The 19,742-nt window shown below is 35.6% G+C and overlaps 4 protein-coding genes across 7 annotated transcripts; 2 read left to right on the top strand and 2 right to left on the bottom strand.

Moving 5' to 3' along the window:
- Window positions 1–3,875: 3,875 nt before the first annotated feature.
- Window positions 3,876–6,577, bottom strand: LOC143757079 (interleukin-17B-like). 2 transcript variants are annotated; one of them, XM_077248069.1, is made up of 3 exons: window positions 6,434–6,577; window positions 6,016–6,335; window positions 3,876–4,515 (listed from the first exon to the last, which is right to left on the bottom strand). In XM_077248069.1, the coding sequence occupies exons 1-3, from the start codon at window positions 6,455–6,457 to the stop codon at window positions 4,263–4,265; spliced, it is 597 nt and encodes a 198-aa protein (XP_077104184.1). In that variant the 5' UTR covers window positions 6,458–6,577; the 3' UTR covers window positions 3,876–4,262. The 2 variants fall into 2 exon arrangements, with proteins under 2 accessions (XP_077104184.1, XP_077104183.1); XM_077248068.1 differs by lacking the exon at window positions 6,434–6,577 and having other exon boundaries at window positions 6,016–6,419.
- A 2,831-nt stretch (window positions 6,578–9,408) lies between these two features.
- Window positions 9,409–13,350, top strand: rpl26 (ribosomal protein L26). The gene is made up of 4 exons (XM_077247528.1): window positions 9,409–9,536; window positions 10,226–10,398; window positions 10,525–10,665; window positions 13,182–13,350. The coding sequence occupies exons 2-4, from the start codon at window positions 10,231–10,233 to the stop codon at window positions 13,308–13,310; spliced, it is 438 nt and encodes a 145-aa protein (XP_077103643.1). The 5' UTR covers window positions 9,409–9,536; window positions 10,226–10,230; the 3' UTR covers window positions 13,311–13,350.
- Window positions 13,351–14,122: 772 nt separating this feature from the next.
- atp6v0e1 (ATPase H+ transporting V0 subunit e1) lies at window positions 14,123–15,917 on the top strand. 2 transcript variants are annotated; one of them, XM_077247544.1, is made up of 4 exons: window positions 14,123–14,348; window positions 14,796–14,843; window positions 15,321–15,440; window positions 15,801–15,917. In XM_077247544.1, the coding sequence occupies exons 1-3, from the start codon at window positions 14,245–14,247 to the stop codon at window positions 15,412–15,414; spliced, it is 246 nt and encodes an 81-aa protein (XP_077103659.1). In that variant the 5' UTR covers window positions 14,123–14,244; the 3' UTR covers window positions 15,415–15,440; window positions 15,801–15,917. The 2 variants fall into 2 exon arrangements, with proteins under 2 accessions (XP_077103659.1, XP_077103658.1); XM_077247543.1 differs by having other exon boundaries at window positions 15,761–15,885.
- On the bottom strand, window positions 15,910–19,674 carry tstd2 (thiosulfate sulfurtransferase like domain containing 2). 2 transcript variants are annotated; one of them, XM_077247540.1, is made up of 9 exons: window positions 19,285–19,674; window positions 18,592–18,881; window positions 18,400–18,508; window positions 18,185–18,307; window positions 17,656–17,761; window positions 17,019–17,134; window positions 16,791–16,949; window positions 16,576–16,714; window positions 15,910–16,504 (listed from the first exon to the last, which is right to left on the bottom strand). In XM_077247540.1, exons 1-9 carry the CDS (start codon window positions 19,396–19,398, stop codon window positions 16,272–16,274), a joined length of 1,389 nt encoding a protein of 462 aa, XP_077103655.1. In that variant the 5' UTR covers window positions 19,399–19,674; the 3' UTR covers window positions 15,910–16,271. The 2 variants fall into 2 exon arrangements, with proteins under 2 accessions (XP_077103655.1, XP_077103654.1); XM_077247539.1 differs by having other exon boundaries at window positions 16,791–17,134; window positions 19,285–19,670.
- Between the last annotated feature and the right edge of the window lie 68 nt (window positions 19,675–19,742).

Here is a 19,742-nt window from a genome sequence, read left to right as displayed (position 1 = left end):
TGAATCTGAAAAGCTGAAATAGAGGTCGCCAACAGATATGCGTAAGAGTATAGTACAAGCTATACAAAGGACTTCCCAGCTGCAATATGCAATTCACTGAGATTCTAATATGCAACGTTTCAGTGAATTATTCTGCTTGCCGCACGGTTAACTGTTTATTACACTAATTCACAGGCATTCATCAAATTATAAGTGTAGCTGTTTGATTGATTAAGCCTAATTTGCTTTATATTCTGGCTCAGATCAATATTTCATATTCGTCAGTGGTGATATCTTGGTGAGTAGACTATTTCTGCTTCACTACTGTTGTGCACCTCACGCTCTTCTTGATAAATATATTACAAGGATCAAATGAACTCAACAGGTTGTTTAGAGAGGGAAAAGTCTTAAAATTATCTCTGAAATTATTATTATTATTTTTAAATACCAGTAGCCTAGGCATTAAATAGAGATTCAGTCTCTTTGAGCAAGTTTTCAATAGTCCAGGAGGCCATAATTGGGGCATCTGCATAAAATAGTGACATAAAGCCCAAATTCTTAACAGTAAGGAATAAAAACAATTTCTACATGACGTTTTGTGAAAAATTTAAATTCTAAATGTTTCTCTTCATTTGTGTATCTAACTTTACACTGGATAGGAAAATATAACTTCATAGAAATATAACAATTCCCCCCTCATCTATCTATCTATCTATCTATCTATCTATCCATCCATGTGTGTCATACCTTCTGGTGCGGTCACCTCCGACGGACCCTTCACCTGGACCAAACACCAGGTTCGTTCACCTGGACCTCGTCCTTCGCGCAAGCAATCAAATCAAACAACAGGCTATTAGTCAGACTTAAAGTCATGTTTTTCATCTGAAGATCATCGGTCATCTTATCAGCCAAACACATACCGGGCATGGTGCGTCCTCCTCTGTTTTCCTTTCTAACTGTTCTCGCTGATCACTGATCGGATGGAGGTGTTTGATTCGCGTCCTGCTGATGGCGCACATGAGACCAGAAACCGAAATATAGGCTGTCGTCCTAAATATAAGAGTGTGTGATGTTGTTTGTAAGAACATTCCAATTAGTAGCCTAAAGTATCACTTTGCACCGTTTTTAAGACACCTTTGTCGTTTTAATTTGCCATTTGTGCACTTTCCTCATTATCTTGGCAAGAACTTCTCTTCCAATCATCTGAATCATGAAATAATTGTATTCATTTTTAAAAAAAATGGCAAAAGAAATATAGCTAATTACTAAACGACCTTGCCCTTAGGGTGGCAGTCATTAATTGCCTCCTTTGATTAATTTTACATTTTGTTATATAGCCTAACAACTAAATTAGGAATTTTTAGGAACTAGTAAATGTATTTCCTACAATAACAAACTGACGCATCATCGTCCTGCGCATGCAATATCTAAATGTGTTAGTTTAAAAGTAAATATGCGCATAAGGGGGGGCCATCTTACCATGCCATTTTTCTTAAAGGGGTCATGACATGAGAAATAAAATTTGTCTTGATCTTTTGATATATCGTTAACCTCATAGCATAATAATTGCCTAGCATAAAAAAAAACATTGAGATATGACTTAGGCAATTATGCTATGAGGTACATAATGATATATAGTTGACAAAGGTATGAAAACAATTGAAAGTAAGAAATAGCAGCCAAGTTACATAGCTTAAAACGGCCTTCTCGTTACAACCCTAACGAAAAAGAAGTTTATTCAAGTGTTCTATTAGTATACTTATTTTAAACCAAAAATAAGAAAGTAGCCTACTTTCAGTCTACATTTTATATGCTATAGCCTACTTCTCAGAAATATACTTTATCCACTTCTCAGAAATAAACTTAAAATTACACTTAAGTGTACTTGACTTATACTGAGAGAAAAGTCCAAGTATATTCGGCCTGTACTTGTACTCAATCTTTTGATCGAGATATACGTAAAAGTAAAATTAAGTATAAAGTATAGCCTACTTGGCTTGTAGTTGTGTTAACTCTTTTGATCAAGTAGCCTTATTAAACCCCTGGTCAGAGCCTGACTCCACCCACTGGCAATATTTGTGTCACCTGTCTGTATTTTTGTGTAGGCTAGTCCACTGGTAGTGCACATAGGAATTTACTTTAATTCTACTTCACTCTTTCCCCACTGAATTTTCCAGCTATCCGTTTTCACTGTTACGGTAGGCGGCGATATGACACACCTTCTAGTACAGAATCTCCGGATCAAAACACAGGAGAAGAAGAAGCTGAAACAAGTGAGAAGATTGCTTACGCAAATGTAAAATAATGTGATCATCAAACATTAAACAACATGTAAATCAAAACTGCTTAATGCTACAAAATGAAATGTCGAACACATGAAGAGAAAACGATGTGAAGCTTTGGGGCTGTTCTCGATCTACTCCATGTGTTTTGATCATCGTTCGAATCGGATCAAGGCGTAACGTTAGTCTTTGACAAAAAATAGATTTTCTCAACTTTTTTGTTTAAAATGTTACCTTTCTTTACGAAACTTACCGGCATTCAAGTGTTGATAAAAAAGGATGCATGAAGCTAATAAAATGTTTTTAAAATTAGGCAAAGTAGCCTACAGTTAAAGGTATTTTTCAAGTATAACAAATAATATCTACATTTGAACATAGTAGTACTGCAAGTGCAAAAATAATATATAAATAGTAAACTAAGTATAATGCTATGTTCACTTAAAGAAAACGTATAAGTATACTTGCAGTATACACTACGGTACTTTCCTGTTATCCAGACCCCACGATGGCCTACCCCTAACCCCGCCCCTAAACCTACACGTCACTGGGGTTAAGACCAATCAGGGACGATGGCCTACCCCTAACCCCGCCCCTAAAACTACCCGTCACTAGGCTTAACACCAATCAGGGATGACTATAGTTCCGAAATGGTATAAGGTGGGGTCCGGATAACAGGAAAGTACCTAAACTACTAAGCTAGTAGTTTACTGAGAGTACACTTCATATGTACTTTCATAAACTAAAAAAATGTAGGCCTACTTGTATTAAAATAGTAAACTACTAGTATACTTATAAGTTCACTTGTAGTACAGATGCATTACTGTACTGCTACTGTACTGTTACACTTAAACATATACTTTTATATACTAAAGGTGGGCCATTTAGTCCCAAGCAGTATTGAAATAGTACACTTACAAGTTTACTACGAGTACACATTGATATTAGTATACTGCATAAAGTATACTTAAAAATATATACTTGAAAGTTACTTAAGTGTAGCCTACTTCATAAAATGAACTTGAAGTATACTTCTTTTTCGTAAGGGAAAACAACAGCAACAAAAAATAATTTAATCAAGCTCCAGAAACCGCTTGTTTTGATATTTCAGCATCTGTGGCATCACACGGGCAAAAACATATTTGCATATCAATGAATAGTTATCCAACATTGCACCATAGGCCTCGTCCACTGGCCCACTGGATCTGACCGCAGCTGCATCACAAACTGTAAGTAAATGATTTCATTATGCTTTGTCTGTAAATCATGGCTTTATATGGATAATGTTTTCAAAAGACTGGTGTAGGAACTAGTGGGCGTTGTTAGCCTATACGTTTCGTTAGCCAATCATAACAGTAGCCATTTACTGACCCTTAAAAATGGATTGTTTCAGACAGAGGGTCAAGATGAAGGTTGAAAATAATATTTTTCCACATATATATGTGTTTGTTTTCTCAGGTTATAATAATTTCCCCCTATTAAAACAAAAGAAAAACAAAACAAAAGGCATCATTATAACATCATACAATGTCTCCTCTTATTTTGGACAGTAGGGGCCGATCGTACACAAATAACAATGATACCATGATTTTGTAGCCTATGTAAACCACATAGGCATATTATTGAAAATGATTTATTTGTAGAAATATCAGCATTAAATTCTCTTTATTTCAGAAAGACACACTTTATAGTTCTTAACATTTGCAATCAGCTAAATTACTCTCCAATCTGTCAACTTTAAAAACATCTTTATGCCCAAATAGCTGTACAATTGTAAATTTTAACTTAGATTGAGATGTTACAATGCAAGTAATGACATTAAATGTTCAAAATCTTAAATAAAAATCACCTTTTCAAAATAGAAAAGGCGCCTGCATGGCATTTTATTGAGCTCACTAAATGTATTCTTAACTATTTATTACACAGAAAATCATACATGCACAATGGATCCGGATTAATTTGCAGTAGGCTATAAAACAGGTTGAAATGTGTTGGTCCCATATGCTAGCCCACGATGCACGTGCAGCCCACGGCGATGCTCTCCACCACCGTTCTGTAACGGGGAACGCATGTCTTCTTCTTCGTCGGCTTCCTCGTCGGCCGGTGGCAGAGGAGTCTGCGCACGGGGATCTTGGTGTAGATGAGAGTGCTGGTCATGGTGCGATCCTCCTGCATGGTGAAAGGATTGATGCATCCCACACACGAACACACGGCCTCGGGGATGTCCACGGGCTTACGGGTCTCATCGTGATTGATTCTAGCCAAAGACATTAAATAAAGTACGTCTGGTCAATATTTTCTGTAAAAGTGTTCTAAAATATTTTTCAATTTAGGCCTAAAAGTTAGACTTATATGCTAGGCTACTCTTCAAAATTATGGGGTCATTTTGACCCGATTTGAATTGAGTGTGCATCGGAGTGGTTCACCTTTAGGAATTTTGTCACACTTGAACCACACACACACACACACACACACACACACACACACACACACACACACACACACACACACACACACACACACACACACACACACACACACACACACACACACACACACACACACACACAAGGTTATGTGGTTGTAATAAAAGCAGTGACAAATTTGACCCCCTTAAGATTGTGAGGAATGCTTCAGTAAAGGCTACATAGAAAAACATAAACAATGCTCAAAATTAAAACTAAAAAGGCTAAAACTTTACCAAAAGTGATTTTGCAATGTCTACATGTGTATCTGAATGCATATTGAAGAGATAAACCAGAGTATAAACTCGACTGACTTTAGGATTCAGTGGAACAGTTCATTTGCTCCATCTAGTCGCTAGAGTTATAAAATAGCCTATGTTAAATACCCCCCCCCACCAAAAGTCGGCAGACACCCGAATTGACCCAATATTGAGATATTTTGAGCTGATTTGAACTGGTTATTGCATGTATTGGAGAGTTATTTTTAATTTAATTTGAAAGAATTTGAAGAAATTCTTATTTAGAAATTTAAATTTAAATTATATTATTTATTGATAAAAATCTTTAAATGTAAAGGTACATAAAATAAAAAAATAATTAAAATATTAAAAAATAGAAAAACATATTATAAAAATGAAATGATATTAAGCTTTCTGGATAAAAAAAAAAAAATATATATATATATAAAATGTTAGGGCTTCCTGGGGGGAAAGATTTGATGCGAGGACGGATTAAATGTTTTTGATTCAAAAAAGTTTCTTAAGCCCAACAAAGGCTGCATTCATTTGATCAAAAATACAGTAGGCTAATATTGAGAAATATTATTACAATTTAAAATGACTGATTTCTATTTTAATATATTTAAAAAAATGTAATTTATGATGGCAAAAGCTGCGGTCAGCATTTGAAAGAAAATAATAACTAATTTTATTCAGCCTTAATTTGATTGAAACTGACATTTAAGGTGTTTATAATATTACAAAAAAGTTATATTTCAAATAAATGCTGTTCTTTTGAGCTTTCTAGTCATCAAAGAGTCCTGCAACACTGAAGTCTGTTGTAATGACTGCTAATAATTCAGCTAAATTGGTCGTTTTTATGTCACATGAAATGGCTTTCTGCATATATTCTACATGAATTGCAGTTTACTGTATTTTTGAATAACTCAAAAACATATTAACACGATACTTTAATGTTACAAGTGTTTTTTTTTATTAAACAGGGCTTTGACATCTCTCAAGCTTCACATAATAATGATAAATAATAATAATAATGACCTCCATTTCACCTACCTGTAGGACCAGGGAGAGAGGCTGCGACTATTGGACATCCACAGTTTGCGATCCACCACACATTTGCTTATGGTTAAGTTGGGATTGTTTCTGACCTGGGACACCATGTCCTCGATACTCTTATCAAAGTCCGTTTCAATAGCACCAGGCATCACGCCTGATTCTGGACCTGTCATCATTGGATCCGGGGAAATTCTGACAGATGACCCTTTCCGGCGAGGATGTGATTCCAGTTTTCGTCTCCGAGACTTTCCTTCTCTACTGGTGTGATTTGTGTCGATGGGCACAAACAGATTCCACACCATCAGGACCATGAACACCTGCAATATGGAGTGCTGAGGGTTTAATTTAATTCTCATAATGCTTTTTTAAGTAATGAAATATTTTTAAGTAAAGAAATAACTTTTTTGAGACTCACCTTATTCCATATGTTATTCCACATCTTTTTCTAAAAGAGCGCAATAAGTTGTCACATTTGTGTCCTTGCTGTGAGCATGTATTGAATGAAATGAGCAAGGGATTACTGGAACTGAAGTGTCACGCCTCACACTGATACAGTAGCCTACAGGAACACACCTGAAGCCAACAGTTCAAGGTGGGGCCACACACTCTCCAAAACATCTGATAGATAGAGAGATAGAGAGATAGATAGATACAATTAGAGAGAATGATGACAAATGACAGATGATAAAACTATGATAGATAGAACGACAGGCAGATAGATAGATAGATAGATAGATAGATAGATAGATAGATAGATAGATAGATAGATAGATAGATAGATAGATAGATAGATAGATAGATAGATAGATAGATAGATAGAATTAGAGAGAATGATGACAAATGACAGATGATAAAACTATGATAGATAGAACGACAGGCAGATAGATAGATAGATAGACAGATAGTTAAATAAAAGGATGGATAGATAAAACAGTAGATAGATAGAATTAGATAGAATGATTGACAGATGATCAAACTAGATAGATAAATTGAATTAGAGAGAATGATTGACAGATGATAAAACTATGATAGATAGAATGACAGGCAGATAGATAGATAGTTAAATAAAAAGACAGATAGATAAAACAATAGATAGATAAATAAAATGATAAAAGATAGATAAAATTATAGATAGACTGATTGACAGATGATAAAACTATGATAGAACGACAGGCAGATAGATAGATAGATAGATAGATAGATAGATAGATAGATAGACAGATAGTTAAATAAAAAGATGGATAGATAGATAGATAGATAGATAGATAGATAGATAGATAGATAGATAGATAGATAGATAGATAGATAGATAGATAGATAGATAGATAGATAGATAGACAGATAGTTAAATAAAAAGATGGATAGATAAAACAATAGATGGATAAAATTATAGATAGAATGATTGACAGATGATCAAACTAGATAGATAGATATAATTAGAGAGAATGATTGACAGATGATAAAACTGATAGAATGACAGATGGATAGTTGAATAAAACAATAGATAGATAAAACAATAGATAGATAAAATTATAGATAGAATGATTGACAGATGATCAAACTAGATAGATACAATTTAGAGAGAATGATTGACAGATGATAAAATTATGATAGATAGAATGACAGGCAGATATAGATAGACAGTTAAATAAAAAGATAAATAGATAAAACAATAGATGGATAAAATTATAGATAGAATGATTTACAGATGATCAAACTATAGATAGATAGATAGATAGATAGATAGATAGATAGATAGATAGATAGATAGATAGATAGATAGATAGATCGATCGATCGATAGATAGATAGATAGATAGATAGATAGATAGATAGATAGATAGATAGATAGATAGATAGATAGATAGATAGATAGATAGATAGATAGATAGATAGATAGATAGAGCCTATGATAGTTAATCAATTAAAAGAGTGTATTATTACAGATTTACAGGTGCATGAGTTTTCAATAGAATTTTGGCCAATTTCACAGAACACTGTAACCTTTGTACCTTTGTTGTTTTCACGTGTGTCTATTCAATCGTGTGCACTCAAAAAACCCTTTTTATTCTTAAGTCCTAAAGCCCAGACAGAACAAACGACCAGACAGAGCTTTATGAGCCTTAGACTCATTCTGGGAACCAAACTACTGCCTAAAGAAACTGTCTGCAGACACAGATTGGGTCAATCCATGTTTTCCCCTGATCTGGCTCATTCAATGCTATATTCATTTTCACAATGGGTTCTATTGAGTGGTGTAAAAGAACACCTGCTCTTATGACATGTCAGGGCAGTGTTAAACCAGTTTCAAAGAGAACACTTGTGGCAAACTATGTTTTGCTATTTTTAAAGGTTTGTTGGATAAAAGACAAAACAAGTGCTTAATATTGTGTTGAATAAAAAACTGTTTTCAAATTCACTGACGACTAAATCATTCTAATAAAATGAAGTGACTCAGATTTGCCTTCTTTTCTTCTTCTGTATAACCTTTTGACAAAAGAAGTCCCTGGCATGGATTTTTTGTTTAAGTTAAAGCACCTGTGACACAAGAAATTATGATGTTTTGCATTTGGACAATGGCTGTTTATCTATAATACATTTAATGATATAACATACAAATATTGATATTTCTGCTGTTTGCAAATTCTTATCTTGACTTGGTTCTGTGAATATGGGAATTCAAAGATTTTAAAATATCGGAATTGATTTGGAACGAGTCTGCAAAAATGTGTTACTTTGCTAAGAGACTAATAAAAATGACAAAGGGCACATGTTTATGTTTAAGAGCAATAACATGGTTCCTGGGCGTTCATTGCATCTTATACAGGATTCTGGAATGTCCAGTTTAAGTTGTGTTTGTGGAATATGGTAGCTGCTTTCTAGCTGGTAGAGCATCTTGAATCAGCAACATGTAATCAAGCTGGTTTTGGGACACTTGTTGATCCACCATCTAATGACAACCTTGGATAGCTAATATCCAGCTTGAACCAAACAAACCAGCCACCATGTTCCAAAACACAGCTACCAGCTTAAACTGGACTTTTCAGGAGGAATCATACTTTTAGCCTATGGACATGATGAGCTGAGCTATGAGAATTTGCACTTTTGTTTTGCAAATTATCTGTGAAAATATTTAATTAAAAGGACTAGTAACTGACTGTTAATTTCAACTGTATCCATTTTAAGAGTTTTTATTTTGTATATTTATTTTTTATTGGTTTTGAAAATCAGATTTATTCAGTAAAAATCGAGTCAACACGCGAACGCGTCCACTTTTATCTGTGAAGCGCTGTCATCATATTTTATACTTTTATATCTGTTTTTTTTTCTTTCTAATGTATCCTTTATGGCTATTCATTTGTCTGTATTGTTTGTGACCCTGCCATAAAATAAAAACAGGTAGCTACTTTGAAATCCCATTCTATCCATGATGATCTCGCGAGGTTTGAGCTGCAACTAATTCTGGCGGAAGTAGTTCTAGAGTCTCTTTTCCGGCGGCCATAGAGACAAGTCGGCAGGGTAAGCCAAGATTGCTAAAGCATTTCTCAAACATCCTTTGCCATCCTCGTGGATTTTATGTCCTCAAAGTTTAAAACACACATAATCGCTACACAATATCAGTATGTTCAATTTATCCGTGATATTTTACACTAGCAGTACAACATTATACACGATTTAGCGTCTAAAGTTCAGCCAGTTGCTACTATAGGAGCACTGTTCTCCCGTGTGAATAACGTTACCTTAACTTTGCCCTAAACACATGGCTATGCTTTCCGTTTGTGCGTGTTATAGGCTGTTTTGTTCGTGTAGCGTTTAAGCACTCTCGAAGCACAATATAAATGTGAAATTTAGGGATGTGTGTACGCTTAGCGTCATATCAAGTTGAAATAACAGAATAGCAATAGCACAAGCTGTTGAAATACACCGTTTGTTATCAAGACATGAATTCACAAGCTTCGAGTGCATTGTTTTGTGTTAGAATTTCTGATTTGTTCATAGAGAGATGTGCTAAGCTGAATTAAACAAACCCAAATTAGTGACAGTAATGTTTGACAGTCGGTTTCATTCTTAAACAAATGCTGTTTATCCTAACATCTGTCTTGAATGTGGCTTATTTGCCACATAAATTGTGTACGTTTACATTTATTCATTTAGCAGATGCTATTTATAATTAAAGTTGAATTTTAATTCTCCTCTTCCATTACCAGCCATCATGAAGCTCAATAAATTTGTGACATCCTCCCGGCGCAAGAACCGCAAGAGGCACTTCAATGCCCCTTCACACATCCGCAGGAAGATCATGTCCTCCCCTCTCTCCAAAGAGCTTCGCCAAAAGTACAACGTAAGATCCATGCCCATCCGCAAGGACGATGAGGTCCAGGTGAGGACGTTGTTAATTTTTTCTGCCTGATATTTAAATGCAGTCTCATGTATTGAAATTGAGAAGTTATTTAGTTTCTAATTATGTTACCGTAACGTTCCTTGCTTTATTTCCCCTCATCACCAGGTTGTCCGGGGACACTACAAAGGCCAGCAGATTGGCAAAGTTGTCCAGGTCTACAGAAAGAAGTACGTCATTTACATCGAGCGTGTGCAGCGTGAGAAGGCCAACGGCACCACAGTCCATGTTGGCATCCACCCCAGCAAGGTGTGTATTATATCCAGACAATTGTTTAGATGCAAGACACGAGTGGCGCTAAAACTTAACTCACCTCAAGCTCCAAAAATTGCCATGCCAAGTTTGCCTCTTTTCCATAGCCACGACCATGTCCATATTTGCCTGTTTTTTCACCCAACATAAAAACTACAATTGCTGAAGTGTGATTCATCTTGCTCTATTTGTTTACTACTAGCACATGCTGGTGACATTTTATTCTTCTATACTAACTTATGTCGTAGCCTACGATTCAAAGGGTTTCATATTCGTACAGTCTACATGCATGTCGTAATTTATTCATGATATGTAATGATCTTATAGGATTGGTGAAATCGCACAGTAGCAGGCATCAGGCAAGCGAGTGTCAAACAATAGTCTGGCAAAATATTGCCAAAATGGTCCATTGTCAGTGTTGTGATGCATGAACCGCTGCTCATACACAAGTCACTTTCAAACCAAACAACTTTCTATCGGACAACGTGGCGAACTGACGTGACCAACTTGAAAATGAGCAATCTATGTGGGCTTTTTTTTCCAGATTTCAATTGAAATGACTGAATTTCATCAAGCAAATGTAAATTTTACCACCTTTATGCAATTGGGCAATCTGGTTATCAGCCAAAGCCACTAATCTATAAAAATATTGCATTTAATATATATATATATATAACTGCATTTGATACATGTGGTTAGTGATAAAAAAATAAATGTGGCAAATTTTGCAGTAAACATACAGATTATTAATCTGCATTATATAAGCAGCATGCTAAAATGTGTGTTCAGCCATTTAACCTAATCACAGATGAAGTCTGGAACTAGTTTTATTACATCAAAACAAGCGGTGTTCTGGTGAATTTGGCTAACAATCATCACTCATAAATTGACTACACATTTCTGACATTTGTCCAGTATTAATGAACAGACACTGATTGATGTTTTAACAAGTACTCTGTTAGACATTTCAGTGTCCAAATTATGCATGTCATCAGGGGTTACTTGTTAATGAGAAATGAAGCATCTGATTGTTCTGCTTGAGTTGTCACCAATCTGCCAATGCATAAGCTTACAGGATCACATTTCATTTACTTGTAGTAGTAGAACTAATTACTTATAGGGAAACTGCTGATTTTCAACCAGCTTTGTATTGTTATAAAGCAAGTAATATATGCATTAAACATTGTGTACTCTTTCTTTTTAATTCCAAATTTGATTTCTTATCAAAAGACATTTTGACAGCTCTAGGGCTTTTGTGAAAACTACAAATCATACTTGTGTATTTTTGTATCCCCGCTCACTCATAGATGGTTGTATCATGTCCAGTGCATTATGGTTGTTGCATTTTTCCTACCTTTTTGGAAAAATATGCCACGTCACTTTTTCTGTTGTTTATAGTTAAAGGGATAGTTCACCCAAAAATGAAAATTCTGTCAGTATTTACTCACCCTCATGTTGTTCCAACCCCGTAAGACCTTCGTTCATCTTCGGAACACGAATTTAGATATTTTTGATTAAATCTGAGAGCTCGATCACTCCTCCATAGGCTTCTTGAGGTATTGAACTTGCAGGCCCTGAAAAATTATTACAGACATTGTTAAAATAGTCCCAGTGACTACAGTGGCTCAATCTTAAGTTTATCAAACAACGAGAATACTTTTTGTTCGCAAACAAACAAAAATAACGACTTTATTTCAACTATTCATTTCCTTCTCTGAGGGCCTCAAGTCGGTTCACTAGTGTAATAGCGTAAGCTTCTGTTGTTGTACGTCACATGCATCACACACATGACCAGCGTCGGCCAATAGTGAGCCTACGTGTGACGTAGCTCTACGCAATAAGACTACGTTAACTGACTAGAGGCCAACAAAGAAGGAAATGAATAGTTGAAATAAAGTTGTTATTTTAGTTTGTTTTTGCACACAAAAAGTATTCTCGTCGCTTGATAAACTTCAGATTGAGCCACTGTAGTCACTTGGACTATTTTAACGATGTCTTTAATAACTTTTCGAGGCTGGCAAGTTTCAATCCTTTTGAAGCCTATGGAGGAGTGATCCAGCTCTCAGATTTCATCAAAAATATCTTAATTCTTGTTCTGAAGATGAACGAAGGTCTTACGGGGTTGGAACAACATGAAGGTGAGTAAATACTGGCAGGATTTTCATTTTTGGGTGAACTATCCCTTTAAGTGCCACCAAATTTGGGGAAAGGAAAAAAAACTATTTTACAGCATAGACAGTCAAGTTTTAATAAAGCCCATCTTGTCAGCACTGAATTACCTTAATCCATATCTATATAAATCCTTTCTCTCATATAGCAAATTGTCTCATGCATTAACTGCATTATCAAAACGGAAATGCAACACATCCTCAAGGAGAACAATTAAATGGTGTTTTTTTTGGTCAAAACTGACGTATGCGTTAATTTACGATCAATTGCATAAACTTTTGGATATTTCGTGCTGTTTTGTTGATGAAAAGTTCACAAAATGAATCAATCTTTTTGTTCTTCAGGTGGTGATCACCAGGCTAAAGCTTGACAAGGATCGCAAGAAGATTCTTGAGCGCAAGGCCAAGTCCCGACAGGACATAAAGGAGAAGGGCAAATACAAGGAGGAAACCATCGAGAAAATGCAGGAGTGAAATGATTTTTTTGCTAAAAATAAAAGACTGTAAAACCTGACATTTCTGTGCTTTTGTCTTTTATATAAAAGTGTTGGCTTCGGTATAAATTGAACTTGAAGAGAAATTTTTTGGATTTAAGCTTAACCTTGTGTTTTCATTTAAAATAACATAACAGAAAATCACAGTTTGAGCAATAGCTGGTTTCTCAACAAAAATGAGTCCAAAGTAGGGAACGGCTTCACAGATAGGCAAGACACAGGGAACTACTTATACTTCCTGTTTTTCCACTCATGGGTTTTGTCACTGCGAGCAGAAGCTGTATATGTAGTAAATTAGGTTCCCATTGCTGTTAAAAACCTGGAAATATAGGAATTTTAAAATGTTAATTTCCAGGCATTGAATTTTCTTGGTAATCTTTATAGTAAGTGTTTGGGTAGAAATCAAATTTGTTTTCATTTGTCCACTAAAATGTTTTAACTATTTTGTTTTAATTAAGTTCAGTTTTAATTATTTTAGTGCAAGTAAAACTATATAAAAATGAGTAATGTTGCATTGGCAACAAGCTGAAAGTTACATATTTTGTTTCAGAGCTGCACTAATTGGTTTAAACAATGCAAGAAGTCAGCGGATGACATTTTAAATAATTCACACCGGTTAAAGGTTTCGTGTGGTGTGAGCAGAGTTAATTAAATATATGCACGGCACATACCCTGCAAAATGCACATTGTGTATCACCAAATCTGTAGTATCAAAAGAAAAATGTATATATTTTAGTGTGCTACGAGTGCAGAGGAAGAGGTGAGACATCAGTCATATGCTTGTTCTCTTTAGAGCCCGACGAGTCACATGACCATCGACGTCCACACAGCAGTGGAGTGCGCGAGGGCTGTGGAGTCTACGAAGTTTATTTTATAGAAAATAAGTCTATAAACTCGACCTACAAAGAAATATAATGGCGGCTACATCGTTTGCGATATCAGTGTCAGTTATGACTGTGTTTTGGGGTCTTATTGGCGGAGTTATTCCCTGGTTTATTCCTAAAGGACCGAATCGAGGGTGAGCAACATTAGCATTAAGTTACCTTAAACGAAAGTTTTCTGTACTACATCATCTGTATTAACCTCTATCTATTTAGCGATATATTTGAAATGTTAAGAACCTGGCAAACTAAAAAAAATGTTCGTAAACAATACAGTTAACGTTAATCATTTTTCGTTTTTACTAAGTGAGCGTCAGAATAAAATAAAGTTTATGGTTTGACTTGCATGGCAACAGGAAATGCATTCAATTCAAATAATGTATTTAGTACATATGAACATTCAATATGTTGAGAAATTAGTGTTTTTTTTTATATTGGATCGTTAACATGAAGATATGTATGACTGGATCATGTGACCGTGCCAAGTGACGAGGCTGATTTAAAGAAACCTAGGCTATTTTACGCATTTAAGTTTATTCACAGTATTTTAAACAAGTGTTTAATATCTGTATTTTGCTCTTTAGAGTCATTGTGACGATGCTGGTACTTACTGCAGTCTGTTGCTACCTTTTGTAAGTACATTGCCTTTAAATTGTCTTTGTTATAACGTACATGTCTAGAAAGACTTTAGAATAGTAGCTGCTGTTTAATGTAATAAAAAAAAGATTGTTCTGTTCTGTTTCAGTTGAAAGTCAATTACAGCCTTCGGGCAAAGCCAGTATTGATTAGAAAAGAAATGCAACACATCCATCCAGGCCAATGTGCAGTTTCCTCCAGTTTAATATAATAAACTTACAAATACGTGTAAATTGTATTTTACAAATGTATGATGTATTAAATAATCTTATAAACTCCGCACTGTCCATGTTTGATGTGAATTATTTATTATTTTGAAGAAACATGATAGTGTTTGTTATCTAACAGCCACTGGGGGCAGTGCATACTACTTTTTTGCTGCCACATTTGTTTCTAAATTCAGTCTCTCTTGGCAGTATTTCTTACGTTATGACTGCCATATTGTTCACTTTGTACTTTTGGTTTAATTTCAGCTGGCTGATTGCTATTCTATCACAGCTGAATCCGTTGTTTGGACCAGTACTGACCAACGATACCATCTGGTACCTCTACTACCACTGGGGGTAGGGTTCAATGGTTCTTTTAAAAAGCAGGTTAGCAGATCATCCTGAAAATGCACTTACATCTTTTATTTTGTAAATCAATAAACCCTCACTTCCAGTTCCAGTCATTTTGCCCCAGAGAGGATTTTCTTTTTCACCAAAAATGCTAGACTAAAACTTACTGACTTTGCTCACACGGGGTATAAAAAGTTCCTATTTTAATTTTTTTGTGTTGTAATTTCTGTAAACCCCCTTGTTATACTTGTCATGTTCATGGTTAAAAATGACTGGCCTACTGCTTATGAATCTCTCATTATGCGGTTATTGCCAGATGTGGAATTCAATCTTTTAATCAACTTGTTTCCTTTCAGTTAGGACAGGTTAAATATTTTGCAGTTTAACCATTTGCAGATGCCGGAAGCTTGTACATTGCCAAAATGGAGACATCTCACCATCAGGAAAACTCCTTGTGATTTGAAGCTTTACATGCTGTTCTCTTACTCAAAGAATGACTACCATATGACTGTTTGTGGTGTTTCTTTATTTATTTGATCTCATGTTCAAGGAAATAATATGCAATTAAATCTTATGGTTTTTCTTTTGTCTTTGTGTACATATATATGTCGACTGTCTGCGAATAGTTTGAGTTGAATGACCTGATTATTGTTGGACAAATTAACCCGTCCCATTTACACATGTATGATTTTTGTATGTCAAATAAAATTAAGAATACAGAAAAATTTAAGATATGCATTGTGTCCAGTTTTAAAAGCAATCCTGAATTGGTACAACAGTTTCAAGTTATTAAAAAATCATTATTAGATTTCTTAAAAATCACACAGTTACAGGCCATCTGAGAGGATTTTCAACTCATCGAGTTTGTCATAGTGTATCTTTGGGGATTCTGGGTCGTGACATCGTGCATTCGCACTCCTCTCGACGAGTAAGCCCATCAGAGGAGACGTCACTGTGGTTTTGCTCTTTGGCTTGGCATACAGGACAGCAGGCCGTCAGCCCTCTCTCTCTACAGGTGGCACACGACAGCACCAGCTGACAGCAGAAGTCTGTGGAGCACAGCTGATATTGATCCCACGGGCAACTGCAATATATGCACTCTGGGGAAAGGAAAAGTAAATGTTATGTTTGTCACTCGATATACAACGCTTTTAAAAATAAAAGTACACACCTGAGATGATTTCCTCATTGAATGCGATGGCATAACGTTCATCAAACACAAAGAGTTTACCGCGGTAGAAGCCGTCGGGGAACTGCTCAAGGTATTTGTGAATGCCTCCTTTCAGCTGGTAAACCTCCTTGCATATGTTCTGAAGAAAAAACATTCATGATTGAGGATGCCTTTACAGGGATGTGCATGTTTAGTCCCCCCCCATTCAGACTCACTTTTGATCTGAGATAGGCCGAGCCCCGTTCACAGCGGATGCCCCCTGTACAGTACATCAGAACCTTTTTGTCCCGAAAGAGATCCAAATTCTTTTCCACGTAGTCTGGGAAGTAGCTGAATTTCCGGATGTCGGGGGCCAAACACTGATCGAACTGACCCTGAGAACAGACTGAACTGTACTGTAACGTGCATAAAGTTCTGACATTATTGACTTTTAAACTACTTACAATTTTGCTCTCATAGAAGTTTCTGCAGTCCAGCAGTATTGTATCATTAATGGAGGACTGATTCTCCACAAACGCCTTCACTTCTTTGTGAAATTCCTCTGGTTCCAAGTGTATTCCTTTGTGAAGTACAACATTCGCATAAATACAAGACAAGTAGTACACACTACCATTCAAAAGTCAGTATGATTTTTTTCATGGTTTTGAAAGTCTTTGTAATGTAATTTAAATGTAAATTTCAGCATCATTACTCCAGTCTTCAGTGTCACATGATCTTTCAGAAATCATTCTAATATGCCGATTTGAAGAAACATTTCTTGTTATCATCAATATTGAAAACAGCAGTGCTTTTTAATATTTTTGTAGAAACCTTGATAATTTTTTCATGATTTTTTGATGAATAGACAGAGTTCAAAACAGAATTTCCTTAAAATAGAAATCTTTTGTAACATTATAAATGTCTCAACTGTCACTTTTGATCAATTTCATGCATTCTTGCTGAATAAAAGTGTTGATTTAAAAAAATAATCTTACTGACCCCAAACTATAAATACAACAGAATTACAGATTTATGCATATTTAAAGAAAGACACATTGAATACACAACTGTTCTATGTATCAAGCCAGTTGTAAGTCTTACCAGCCAATCTGTAGGAGATGATATCAGGATCTACACCCATAGGGACAATTTCTTTGTAAACACCAACCTTCAGATCAGAAAAACACTCTGCACCTCCTTCACTTTTCTGCCGGTAAAGTCAATGATGTGCATAGGTGATTTTAGATGATTTTTAGACACTTCAGATCTCATCTTAGCCCAACTAAAAATCTGAAGTAATTAACAGTTCCCTTTACTAGAAGTCCTAATAAAATGTAAAGTTTGTTCAACTAAGTATATTATGCTCTATATCATCTATTGAATGAAATAAAGAGCAAACAAATATGTCACCATTATATATCTAGTGAAAAACAGACACAATTTTAAAAGGAATTGTCAGTTGAGCTGTTTTGAACTTATAGCCTCTTGTGCAAGACACTTTTCTAAACCACATTATCTTATAGTGGAAACCCCACAATCTCAGATCTCAGGTTATAAACATTCTTTAGATTCAGTTTGTCTCTTTTGTGCACCTTATCAGTGTTATTCTGGACAGTGGCAATTGCTTTACCTTGAAATCCTGTACTTGCATTATTTTGAAAGATGGATGTGACAGCATTGCCTTGACGTAAAGATTAGTGGCGGTTTTGGTTCCACCAACTGTACCATTGATACCCTCTGTAGCTACTCGTACCTGTGGAAGAACAATCTCAATCACCTAAATGAGAAACACATATTGCAATAAAGGTCTTGTATGGATTTTATTAGTGACTCGTGGTTATTTACCTTGCCTGTCAAGTGAAATTTTGAACAAAGCTCTTTCTGCCACTGACAAATCATCTGAGGATCATTAAAATGGCAGTAGCAGTAAAACAGCAGAACTTCACCTGGACCCCTATAGAACAGATGAACTCCATTAAACCGATCAATCTTAACATAAGCAGAGCGGAATATATCAGAATTATGCAATGCACCTACTTGATAAGCTCATCCTCTTGAACATGGCTTGTATCAGGGATCCAGGATGAGACATCTGTTGATTCATCATTAATGGACTCTTCCATCGAGTCCTTGCTGTGAGCCTCCCGAAGCATCACGTCCAGCTTGTCAGTGGTCAGCTGGTGAATATCACTGGCATGGCTGTTGGAAACATGTTTGTGGATTGATGATGGCTCTTTGAATGACTGTCCACAACAGAGCCAAAGAGCTGGTGAGGTGTTTTCACGGGTTGGAGGAAATTTCTTGGAAGCCACAAATGCTGCAAATGTCTAGACACAATGGAGGAAAAAAGTACTGATATTAAAGGGATAGTTCACCCAAAAATGAAAATTCTGTCATCATTTACTCACCTTCAAGTTGTTTCAAACCTGTATGAATTTCTTTATTCTTCTGAACACAATGAAGACATTTTGGATAATTAAACAGTTAATGGGCCCTATTGACTTCCATAGTATGAAAAAAAAAAATACTATGGAAGTCGACGACATGGTTCATCAACTCTTTGGTTATCGACATGTTTTAAAATATCTTCTTTTGTGTTTAGAAGAAGTGAGAAGGGTGAGTAAATGATGACAGAATTTTCATTTTTGGGTGAACTATCCCTTGAAACCGGCAATATACATAATACCAGTTATAAAAGTACATCTTAATATGATCACTACACTCACTCACCCTTTTCTTGACATAAGAGTACAGTTTCCTTGTTGATGAAAAGTCAGGTTTGTCTTCTTTATGGACTTCTGGAGCAAGACTCTCAACATCCAAATCAACAAGCACATTTGCCATTATAATTGTGATATTGTCGTCCAATGATTGTTTATATGAGAAAATCAACCATTAACATTTACTGTCCTGTCTTCTTTAGAAAACAAAACGTCGTGCTAAAATGTCTCATATAAGCATTTTCAACCTCTTTTCGTGCTATTTATGTCGTTAGCCCTGGACCGATTGCTTAAATGCTACTGACAGGTTAATAAAAATGAACACACAAGAAAACTAAACGTGCATGTCTGTGAGGAGAAAATGAGTCGCAACAACCGGTTGTCCGATTCTTGAACGAATTGTTCTTTTGAGTCGGATCTTTTAATGGAATCATTTCTTTTGTTCATTTGTTTATGTTTATCTCTCGA

Source organism: Siphateles boraxobius, unplaced genomic scaffold, assembly GCF_051911475.1.
Source record: "Siphateles boraxobius isolate OS27281-9 unplaced genomic scaffold, OSU_SipBor_1 3, whole genome shotgun sequence".
NCBI lineage: Eukaryota > Metazoa > Chordata > Actinopteri > Cypriniformes > Leuciscidae > Siphateles > Siphateles boraxobius.
Note: the sequence above shows the minus strand (reverse complement) of the source record. Positions and strands in the feature narration are given on the sequence as shown.